This window comes from Epinephelus fuscoguttatus, linkage group LG5 (genome assembly GCF_011397635.1).
Source record: "Epinephelus fuscoguttatus linkage group LG5, E.fuscoguttatus.final_Chr_v1".
Lineage (NCBI taxonomy): Eukaryota > Metazoa > Chordata > Actinopteri > Perciformes > Serranidae > Epinephelus > Epinephelus fuscoguttatus.
In genome coordinates, this window is record NC_064756.1 from 26,509,950 (window position 1) to 26,521,742 (window position 11,793).

The 11,793-nt window shown below is 39.9% G+C and overlaps 1 protein-coding gene across 1 annotated transcript; it reads left to right on the forward strand.

The window, feature by feature from the left end:
• The first annotated feature begins 2,295 nt into the window (after window positions 1-2,295).
• Window positions 2,296-11,585, forward strand: LOC125889004 (extracellular calcium-sensing receptor-like). The gene is made up of 8 exons (XM_049576662.1): window positions 2,296-2,305; window positions 7,838-7,991; window positions 8,079-8,373; window positions 8,523-8,609; window positions 8,882-9,151; window positions 9,528-9,734; window positions 10,235-10,567; window positions 10,929-11,585. Exons 1-8 carry the CDS (start codon window positions 2,302-2,304, stop codon window positions 11,583-11,585), a joined length of 2,007 nt encoding a protein of 668 aa, XP_049432619.1. The 5' UTR covers window positions 2,296-2,301.
• The last annotated feature ends 208 nt before the right edge of the window (window positions 11,586-11,793 follow it).

Consider the following 11,793-nt stretch of genomic DNA (forward strand, 5'->3'; position numbering starts at 1 on the left):
GCTAGGTATGACGCAGTCTTCTAAAAGCTGTGATTGGTTGTTACAAAAAGGAAAAAAGAAAAATAAAAATAAAATCAAATGTGCTTCTAGTAATGAATGGACAGTGAAATCAACTGATCATAGAACTTAGACTGTAGGCTATTAAGAAATGTGTAATCGTGAAAATAATTTTATGTCATGATGATGAAACTCAGCAAAATTAAATTAATTGTTACACAGCTTCAAAATGTTTGAACGTACCTCATTCACATGCTGATTATAATATTGATTTGCTTATTATGTTTACTCACCATGCTGGTAATTTTACTACTTAATCTATTTGATATTAATGGTGGACGCAGACTCAGCTGTCAGCAATTACTGTGATTGCTGGCCTCCTGGTAAAAAGTGGTTTGATTTGGCAGAATGACCAAAACAACGAATGAAATGGAGAATAAAAGAACGAGAAGGCCGAACTGGACAGAAGAGCAGTGCCTGCTGTTGGCGCAGCTCGTGGAGAACAAAGGAGTTTTAAGAGGGAAATTCGGTCCCGGGATCACGGCACAAGGGAAGAGGCAGACTTGGGAGCGCATTGCCTGACAAATCAGTGCGTCGTTCCCTCTCCTTTTACGCACAAGCGATGAGTGTGAGAAGCGCTGGTACGTGCTGCAATCCAAAGCGGGTGTTATTGCGTTACTACACTGGGTGGGAAAAGTAAGCTCATCCCTGATGAAGTCAACCAAAAACATTATCCCTGCACGATCAAGCCCGTAGCGTCTAATTAAATCACTGTAGTTCAATATACGGAGAATATCTCTCCTTCATCTCTGTCTTTCCGCCATCTTCTCTGTTTAAGACACTCTTAGCCTTCTTAAAAGTCCTCCTCCCTCCTCTTAACAGTTTTTTACCTTAGGAGCTCTCTTATGGCCTAAGATGCTTTGTGAATAACTTTTATTTTACCAAGGGAAAATTCTAAGAAAAATCTTAGAATTCGAGGAATTCTAAGATTTTTCTTAGAAGGACGTCACTAAGAGCTACTTTTAGTCTTAGGATTCTTTGTGAATACGGGCCCAAGTGTCTATCATCGAAAGCAGTGTTAGTAAACAAATTAATATCAGATAATCATATTGATTTACTCAGCCTCACTGAAACCTGGCTGTGTCAAGATGAATATGTCAGTCTAAATGAATCCACTCCTCCCAGTCATAATAATACCCACATTGGAAGTTGCAGCCATTTTTAACTCTAGCCTGTTAATCAGCCCTAAACCTAAACTAGATTATAATTCATTTGAAAGTCTTGTTCTCCGACCTGGAAAACCTTGCAGCCACTTTTATTTGTTATAGTGTACCGTGCTCCTGGCCTATATTCTGAATTTGTATAATTCTCAGAGTTTTTATCCAGTTTAGTTCTTAAATCAGATATTATTATTATTGTAGACGATTTTAACATTCATGTTGACGTTGATAATGACTCCCTGGCTACCGCATTTATCTCATTATTAGACTCCATTGGCTTCAGTCAGGGTGTACATAAACTCGCTCACTGTTTTAACAATACCTTTCGATCTAGTTCTGACGTATGGAATTGAAATTGATAACCTAACAGTCTTTCCACAGAATCCCTCAATATCGGATCATTATTTGATTACTTTTGATTTCTTTTTACTACTTCAGTTACTATACTAGATGTTTATCAGACACTGCTGTTGCAAAATTTAAGGAAATGATACCGACTTTAAACTCTCCCGAATTGATCATCTTGTCGATAGCGCCATAGGCTCGCTGCAAACAACACTCGACTCCGTAGCACCTCTTAAAAAGAAGTTAACAAAGCAAAGAAAGTTCGCTCCTTGGTATAACTCTCAAACCCGTAAGTTAAAACAAATATCGCGAAAATTTGAAAGGAATTGCCGATTAACCAAACTGGAAGAATCTCGTTTAGTCTGGGCAGACAGTCTCAAAACGTATAAGAGGGGCCTCCGCAATGCCAGAGCAAACTATTACTCAGCTTTAATAGAAGAAAATAAGAACAACCCCAGGTTTCTTTTCAGCACTGTAGCCAGTCTGACTGAGAGTCACAGCTCTATTGAGCCTTGTATTCCTTTAGCCTTTAGCAGTAATGATTTTATGAGCTTTTTTAACCCTATGGGCCCTAGGCGTTTTGGGGGTATTTGTACTGCCTTTACTTTTAAGCTCATATCACAGTCATTATAAAGGCTACATACACATGCTATATCTTCTTTTTTTTTCAGGACAATCTGGGCCAGATTGAATTTCATGTCCTTCTATGTGCCTGTATTTTAAATTAATTTTTATATCAATGAAAAAAACAAATCCGTGTGACTAAATTCTTACATTTTTACATGTATCTCACCATAGCAAGTTGGAAAATGACATATTCTGCCATATATGAAGAGGGGAGACTCTCTGGAATCTGGCAATATAAGAACCATGATGCTGGGACATTCTGTCACTTCACAGTTGTCCAAAACATGTGGTTTGTGCCAGGCAGACATAATTGCCAGTATTCTTTATTATTTCATTATTGCAAGAAATTCCATTGACTCATTCACAAGTCAAAAATGTGTTTTATCTGAAAGAAACATGCAATATTTATATCTAAGATCACATAAAAATAGTCAACCAAGTGCAATGATGTCCTCCAAGATAATATTTGTTTTTCAGTTTCAGTTTACTGGGGGGACATTTTGGTTATAGGTAGGGGGGCACGTGTCCCCCTCAATGTATATGGTGACTAAGGCCCTGTCATGCATAATTAGGCTGCAGTTGTCTGAGTGTGCACAGGTGAAGTGGCTGGTCTTGTCATACAAAGTTTGATGGAGTGTCCGGACAATATGGAGAAATTTGCACCTTGAAAGCTGGACTACAAATGTGGATAGACAGGGAGAATCACACGCAAGCCTAAGACATGGTAAGATACGATATTCCTCACTACATGAAGTGATAACAAGATCTGTATAATGGATTGTAAAGAAATTCGTCAGGTTTTTATTTTGTAGACAATTAATCTGGATTTATAGCGTGATGGGATGACAGCACAATAGTGTGTGTGGTATCACTGGAAAGCTCTGCTCCTGTGCTTTAATGTGATATGCGTGGCATTTCTGTGGGAGCCTGCATTCCCGAGTAATCCATCCAAGTGTGTGCAGAGCTGTATGAAAACTCTGTTATACATAATTTTAGTGTAACTATGTCATTTTTTCGCTGTGAAAACATTGGACTACCGACAACTGCTTGGTCTTGTCGGAAAGCTACAATTTCGCTGTTTCACGTGATATGTGTGGCTTCTCGCTATGACGCACGGTCGCGGAGAAAATCAATAGAGAAGAACAAGTGTGAATTTGGATGCACAATGCGTTGTTCGGGCCCATAGGGTTAAATCACATACAAGTTAAACAGTCTTGCTTAGCCTGTAAAGCTGTGATAAAGCTATGCCCAGTTGTTACTTTACCGATCCTTGAGTGGATGGGAGAAAGAGTCACTTGATGGTGTACTGCTTTGTTAGCCGGCAGAAGAAGGCTGGGAAGAGCTGTGGTTCCAGCTGCAGTCACTGTTTGACGTAATATGCGTAGCTTCTCGCTTTGACGGTCGTGGAGAAAATCAGTAGAGACGAACGGGTGTGATTTTGGACGCATTATGTGTCGTTCGGGCCCATAGGGTTAACGACAAAATTCTAACTATTAGAGGCACACAAACAATTGACCACAGTGATTTCTTCATCTAAATCATCAACATGTCTCTTAGACCCCATCCCAACTAGGCTACTTAAGGAAGTCTTACATTTAGTTAACACTCACTTATTAGATATGATCAATATATCTTTATTAACAGGCTATGTACCACAGTCTTTTAAGGTAGCTGTAATTGAACCTCTCCTAAAAAAGCCCACCCTGGATCCAGAGGTGTTAGCCAACTATAGACCAATATCTAATCTTCCCTTTATGTCAAAGATCCTTGAGAAAGTAGTCGCAGACCAGCTGTGTGATTTTCTCCATGATAATAATTTATTTGAGGAATTTCAGTCAGGATTTAGAGTGCATCATAGCACTGAGACAGCACTAGTTAAAATTACAAATGACCTTCTGATTGCTTCAGACAAAGGACTCGTCTCTGTACTTGTTTTATTAGATCTTAGTGTGGCGTTTGACACTATTGAACATCAAATTCTGCTATAGAGACTGGAACACTTAATTGGCCTAAAAGGTTCTGTACTAAGCTTGTTTAAATCTTATTTATCTGATCGTTTTCAGTTTGTTCACGTTCTTGATGAATCATCCTTAAGTAGTAAAGTTTGTTTTGGAGTTCCGCAAGGTTCTGTGCTCGGACCAATCCTATTTACTCTATATATGCTAATTCAGAATGCAGCAGCACGTGTACTAACAGGAAATAAGAAACAAGATCATATTTCTCCTGTTTTAGCTCCTCTGCACTGGCTCCCTGTAAAATCCGGAAACTGCCCATTGGTCCAACAGCCCATTGGTTCGACATCCCATTGTTCCAACCATATTAAACTCATTGTTCCGAAGTCCATTCCGAAATCATCATGATGCCCTGTGGTTAAGGTCTGGTTAGGTTTAGGCACAAAAACCACTTGGTTAGGGTCAGGAAAAGATCATGGTGTGGGTTAAAATGAAAAAGAAAGTGACAAACACATAAGCCATGAGCCTGCTCCGCCTCAAGCCGGTCACGGAGCACCATACGCCCGCCGCGAGCCGTTCAGCACCGCTGACAGTCGGACTAATGGGATGTCGAACCAATGACATGGACCCTAAAATCCAGAACTGAATTTAAAATCCTACTGTTAACTTATAAAGCTCTAAATGGTCAGGCTCCGTCATATCTTAAGAGAGCTCACAGTGCCATTTTATCCCACCAGAACACTGCGCTCTGAGAACGCAGGGTTACTCGTGGTCCCTAAAGTCTCCAAAAGTAAATCAGGAGCCAGATCCTTCAGCTATCAGGCTCCTTTCCTGTGGAATCATCTTCCTGTTACGGTCCAGGAGGCAGACACCTTCTCCACATTTAAGACCAGACTTAAGACTTTCCTCTTTGATAAAGCTTATAGTTAGGACCGGCTCAGGCTTGCCTTGTACCAGCCCCTAGTTAGGCTGACTTAGGCCTAGTCTGCCGGAGGACCTCCTATAATACACCGGGCACCTTCTCTCCTTCTCTCTCTCTGTCGCTCTCTCTCTCATGTCCTGTTACTGCATCTTGCTAACTCGGCCATACTGCATGTCACTAACTCGTCTTCTTCACTGGAGCCTTTGTGCTCCACTGTCTCGCAGGTTAACTCATATCGCAGCGGTGCCTGGATAGTGTGACGTGTGTGGTTGTGCTGCTGCTGTGGTCCTGCCAGATGCCTCCTGCTGCTGCTGTTATCATTAGTCATACTTCTACTTCTACTGTTACTATACACATATGATTATTGTCACATATGTATACTATTAGATATTAATATATACTTTCAACATATTGTACCACAATAGCCAGAATTATAATTATAATATCATTACTTCCATTAATGTTGTTGTAAGCTATTACCGTTACCATTTGTCCTGCATCTTCTCTCCGTCTCTGTCTCTCTTTCTGTCTCATTGTGTCATATGGATTGCTGTTAATTTATTATGTTGATCTGTTCTGTACAACGTCTATTGCACGTCTGTCCGTCCTGGACGAGGGATCCCTCCTCAGTTGCTCTTCCTGAGGTTTCTACTGCTTTTTCCCCATTAAAGGTTTTTTTGGGGGAGTTTTTCCTTATCCGCTGCGAGGGTCCTAAGGACAGAGGGATGTTGTATGCTGTAAAGCCCTGTGAGGCAAATTGTGATTTGTGATATTGGGCTCCATAAATAAAATTGATTGATTGATTGAACTGACTGGTTGACTTTTCACTGACTTTTCCTGGAAAATTTTAAAAAATGAATAATGTTGATTAAGGGTTACCAGTGACATATCATTTGGAAAGTTTTATGTCTGGGAAAAATTTGGGATTAAATGGATTACTGCACTCTTTAAAGTTTGTGCCTGTAATCATAGAAATAGTACCAACAGTTACCATATCTATAACATTGCCAGTGGGACAGACTAAGGTCTAATGGGGAAATGTGCCTTGCAAATGTTTCCGCAGAACTTACTGTATCTAATACCTGCCAAGTTACTATGGGGACCATCCAGATACAATAACTCTCCATCATACAGACACAGTGCGGATGGATGGGAGGATGGATTATTTCACCAAATGGGTTGGTATACTGCTACCATCTAGTGGACTTACTCAGGGCTGATTTGAGCATTTGGTGAGTTTAACTCACCAAATTTTGCTTGTCACACAAATTTTGAGTTATACACAGTAAATAGTAACTCTTCTGATACACGTATGTATTAAACTGCAAAGTGATTAAAAGCTTGTTTCCCACTGCATATTCCTCAGAACACAGCAAGTAGATGTTTTACTGGAAGGTAAAACAGTCTACCTACTTTATCTACAACTCAATGTACATGTCAAAGTCCATTTAATATCATTCAAAAATTATAATAAACACATAACATGACTCTTGTGCAAAATTCAGTAGATCATTCATCACAATGGTCATCCCAGCCCTGTCGCCAGAAGGAAAATTTGGCATTGTAAGTTTCCACAAACTATGAATAGTTGTATGTATATGAACCAACTTTATAAATGGAAGGAAATGGTGGATGGTGGGACATCTAGGTGAAACAGTTGCCAAGTGACCAACCAATAGTCACCAGTGTTCAAGACCAACAAACAATTACACTGGTTGTTTTTTGGCCACGCACTACTGTGTTTTCAGAGGTGACTGTGGCACCAAAACTGTGTATTTTAGGCCAAAACAATAGACTGCATACAAATAATAGATGTAGCCACCGTGACATCACCAAGTTGGTTTGTGGACTCACCATTTGAAGCCTTGAGTTGAGCATTTAGGCTGTCAGAAATTTAGATGAGAGGGTGGAGCCATGAAGGGGTGAGACTGGATGTGACTTATAGTTTGTGCTGACACCTCACAGACAACTTGTCACTCAAAGATGCCACACCCTTATTTTGCATCACTTTGATTCTTAACAAAATTTAAACAAGTGAGTTCGATTATAACTAAAATAACTATAACTATAACTGAGTTATATCAAAACTCACCTCCAGTACAACTGTCATGAATGGGTAAATTAAAGGCCAAAACCATTTTTGTACCAGGCTTTTTATTTCTGCTGTAAAGTTGGGCATTTTAACATTGGTGGCCATGTGAACTGACTCTCTCTTGGAGCCAGCCTCAAGTGACCATTCCAGGAATTGCAGTTTTTAAGCACTTGCATGTTGGCTTCATTTTTTTTAGCTCCAGGGGATGCTGCTTGGCCAGAATAAGATGTTTTCCCAACCATAATCAGGTGGTTTTTGTGCCAAAGCATAACTAGTAAACCACAGTTCCATTATATCCCCTAGACAATAATACACAATTGTAACATCTCTGTGGTTTGCAAAAATGTACAATGTCAAATTTTAATTTTATATATTTATTGTATTTTAGAGGCGTTGCTAAAATGACCTTGGGGAGATATTATTAAAGGTACACAAATTAATTCTGCCTCAATTTAAAGTTGATCTCAAATTAATTATATATTAGGCCCTGCCCCTACTAATGCTTATGTTCTGATGGGTGGTGTGCAACATTAAACAAGTCAATAAAAGGAGCTGACACTAGGTCAAAGAGGGGTAAACAGGAGGACAGTCATGTCTGCATTTTTAGATATCAACTTGTTCTTGCTGGTGTACCTGATGTTGTTGTATACCTACTTTTCCTCTGCCATGATCTCTCTTCATTATTCCACCTCCTGCCAGTTACTGGGACAATTTCATCTAAATGGGATGCACAAGGCTGGAGATGTGGTTCTGGGTGGGCTGTTTCAGGTCCACTTCTTTTCTGTCTTTTCTGACTTGTCTTTTACCTCCAAACCACAACAGCCAACCTGCCACAGGTGAGTCTGTCAGGTCAAAATCTGTATTTGTGCATGTACATGTCAGAACAGTTGTTGAATTTTCCAACAGTGGTATTTTTATGTTAGTTTTGATGTTCTAGGATTCAGGCGGGCCCAGACCATGGCCTTTGCTATTGATGAGATCAACAGAAACTCCAACCTGCTGCCTAATGTGACTCTGGGTTATAGTCTTTATGACAACTGCGGTAAACTAGGAATTGGATTCCGTGCAGCGTTGTCATTAGCCAGCGGTCGAGAGGAGCAGTTTATGTTGGACAAGACCTGTGTAGGAAACCCTCCAGTCCTAGGCATTGTGGGTGATTCTTCCTCTACACGTTCTATTGCCATCTCCTCTGTCTTAGGTTTGTACAGAGTACCTATGGTAAGTTTTCCACCATAATTCTTTTGGATCATTTTGATTTAATTTCAGATTTAATGTTATTTGTAAACATGAACTAATCAAACTTGAAAAGTTGAAGGAGTCAATAAAGGCTTTGAATGTTTTTAGGATGAACAGTCTGTCTTTCACAGGTGAGTCATTTTGCCACATGTTCGTGCCTGAGTGACCGGCAGAAGTTTCCATCCTTTTTTAGGACGATACCAAGTGATGCTTTCCAGGTGACCATCTATCAACAAAATACAAATGCATTTGAAACAGCATGTCCAGTTAAACGTTCTTCAGAAATAATATTTCTGGAATGCAACTAATACTGTATTTGTTTTGTGTAAAATGTGTCACATTCTTTGTGTCACTGGACCTGTTTGGTCTCAGCTAACAAAACTGAAAGACAATAATTAAACATGATCCATTGTGGAACCTGTTTAGCAGCTTCTCCACTTAAAGATTATTCCAGCCTGTGCACTAATCCCTCCACTCTGTATTTACTCAGGTGCGTGCTATGATTCAGATTCTCAGGCACTTTGGCTGGACTTGGGCAGGTCTGCTGATCAGTGATGATGATTATGGACTCCATGCTGCCCGATCCTTCCAATCTGACCTGGCTCAGTCTGGTGGAGGCTGTCTGGCCTACTTAGAGGTTTTGCCCTGGGGCAATGATCCATCTGAACTCAGAAGGATTGTGGATGTTATGAGGAACTCTACAGCTCATGTGGTCATTGTGTTTGCACATCAAAGTCACATGATCAACCTCATGAAAGAGGTTTGGCTTAAAATTACAACTCAATTGCAACCCTTATATATATATATATATATATATATATATATATATATATATATATATATATATATATGTATATATTATATACGTTTCAGTGGTCAAACAAATAGATTTAGGTTCCAATAAAATAATTGCCCTATTTGAATAAATCACACATCTTATTTGTTAAAGGCACTGCAGGGTTTTTGAGTGACTAAGACAAATTTCACTGACGTCCAGTTATGATGACACACATCACTTAATTCATTATACTGTGTAAAACACAGGACTGCACCAGTTTATGAATTGAGTAAGACAAGATATCAACCATGTCATGACAGTATGAATTTATGTTGTTTTTTTACAATACAATTCACAGGTGGTGAGGCAGAACATGACAGGCCTGCAGTGGATGGCCAGTGAAGCCTGGACTGCAGCTACTGTCCTTCAGACTCCTCAACTCATGCCATACCTGGGTGGCACTCTGGGCATTGCTATCCGTCGAGGACACATACCAGGGTTCAGGGACTTTCTGCTGCAAATACTTCCTGACCTACAACACAACAACAGCTATGAAAATTACCTGGTGGGAGTTGATCTTTGCTAATTAATCTTGTATTTATAAGTTTAAGATTTGTGAGCACAAAGAGCACAAATGTAATACAGGAATTTGGCGACCCGCGTGGGGGTTCCAGGTCAACAGGAGTTGTGCAATGTTGAGACAAGGATGGTGTGTCTTCACATTTAAACAGACATACAGAGAGTCCCTGCTCATAAGTAAGATAACAAATGCTTTTAACTTGTATGGCCTATTGTCACCAATTTTCTTCTGGTAAAGTGTTCAGTATTTAAGCAGCGTGGGACAGTTTTAGTAATATTCCTCATTTCTATAATGAAAATTATTTCCTAAAATTGTCAGTGAGCAAAATGCTTTTGTCCCTAGCAAGAAGATTGTGTCTGTCTCTTGACACACTTATGACAGTTAAAAAAAAAAAAAAAAAAAAAAAAAAATAGCATTTAGTTATTTTTTTTCCCTAACCCTATTCCTTTCCCTAATGTTCCACCTCTATTTTAAATATATTTCAGGTAAATCAGTTTTGGGAACACACATTTCAGTGTAAATTTGCACCACCTCAAGCAGGTTGGGTGGAGGCTGGGGGATCTCTATGCACTGGACAGGAAGATCTGGAGAATGTGGACACTGAATTATTTGACATTTCCAACCTCAGGCCAGAGTATAACGTGTACAAGGCTGTGTATGCCCTGGCATATGCTCTTGATGACATGCTGCAGTGTGAGCCAGGGAGAGGACCTTTCAGTGGGCACAGCTGTGGCAGTTTGCAAAGACTGGAGCCATGGCAGGTGGGATATCATTTTACACCCCCATCATCACCACCACCACCACCCTACCATTCATCTGTCTAAATGCTATGAGATTATTAATTGTAAACTGCATAGCAGATAGTTGAAAGGATTTTACCTACCACTGGATGACAGCATTTTATAGTGTTATAAGGTCTGAGACAAGACAATGTCTTGGCACTGGGAACACAATATTGTTAGTGATGTGATGTCACTATTAAATAAATAATTTGTATGAATTGTTAATATCTTCATAAGTGTAGTGTGCAGTTTGATTATTGAATACTGGATTCAACTGTGTTCATGGTGGTCATAAAATAGTAATAATTGTCTTCCTCTGTCTCTTATTCTGATATACATAGCTTGTGTATTACTTGGAAAAGGTCAACTTCACCACAGCATTTGGTGACCTTTGCTGTCTCTTAAATTATGTTTCCTTTGCTCTCTGCTCTTTATTGGATGTCCCAGGCTGTGGACATGCCAACTGAGACATGCAGCATTTGGGATCAGCTTTGTGTTTTGTATATCATGCATCCTGGTGAAAACCATGGTGGTTCTGGCTGTGTTCAAGGCCTCCAAGCCAGGAGGTGAAGCCCATCTGAAGTGGTTTGGTCTTTTGCAGCAGAGAGGAACAGTTCTGGTTCTTACTTCTATTCAGGCAGCAATCTGCACTGCTTGGCTTGTCTCTTCCTCACCAGCTCCTCATAAAAACACTCAATACCACAATGACAAGATAGTTTATGAGTGTGTAGTTGGGTCCACAGTTGGTTTTGGAGTGTTACTGGGCTATATTGGCTTACTGGCCATCCTCAGTTTTCTGTTAGCATTCTTGGCAAGGAATCTTCCAGATACTTTCAATGAGGCCAAACTCATCACTTTCAGCATGCTGATCTTCTGTGCAGTGTGGGTGGCCTTTGTCCCTGCTTATGTCAGTTCACCAGGCAAGTATGCAGATGCAGTTGAGGTATTTGCCATCCTAGCTTCAGGTTTTGGCCTCTTGGTGTCACTGTTTGGACCCAAATGTTACATTATCCTGTTGAGGCCCGAGAGGAACACAAAGAAAGCAATCATATGACGTGGCACTGAGTCATAAAACCTGCACTTAGTTTCATAAGACATTAATCCATTTACTTATGCAATACAGAAACACAGCCAAAAACAGGTTGATAGTAACAGCAATGTTAAGTTATTGAGAAAGAATAGCTGGGGACAGATAACTTGGATAATATGGGTGAGAATACTTTAACACAACACATTATGACTCTACTCTTACGACCAACATA

Bases quoted from the DNA above. Each gene is read 5' to 3' on its own strand.
- LOC125889004 (XM_049576662.1), top strand. The intron at 9,152-9,527 runs GTTTGGCTTAAA...TACAATTCACAG, and splicing joins TGATCAACCTCATGAAAGAG to GTGGTGAGGCAGAACATGAC. The intron at 9,735-10,234 runs GTGGGAGTTGAT...AATATATTTCAG, and splicing joins ACAGCTATGAAAATTACCTG to GTAAATCAGTTTTGGGAACA.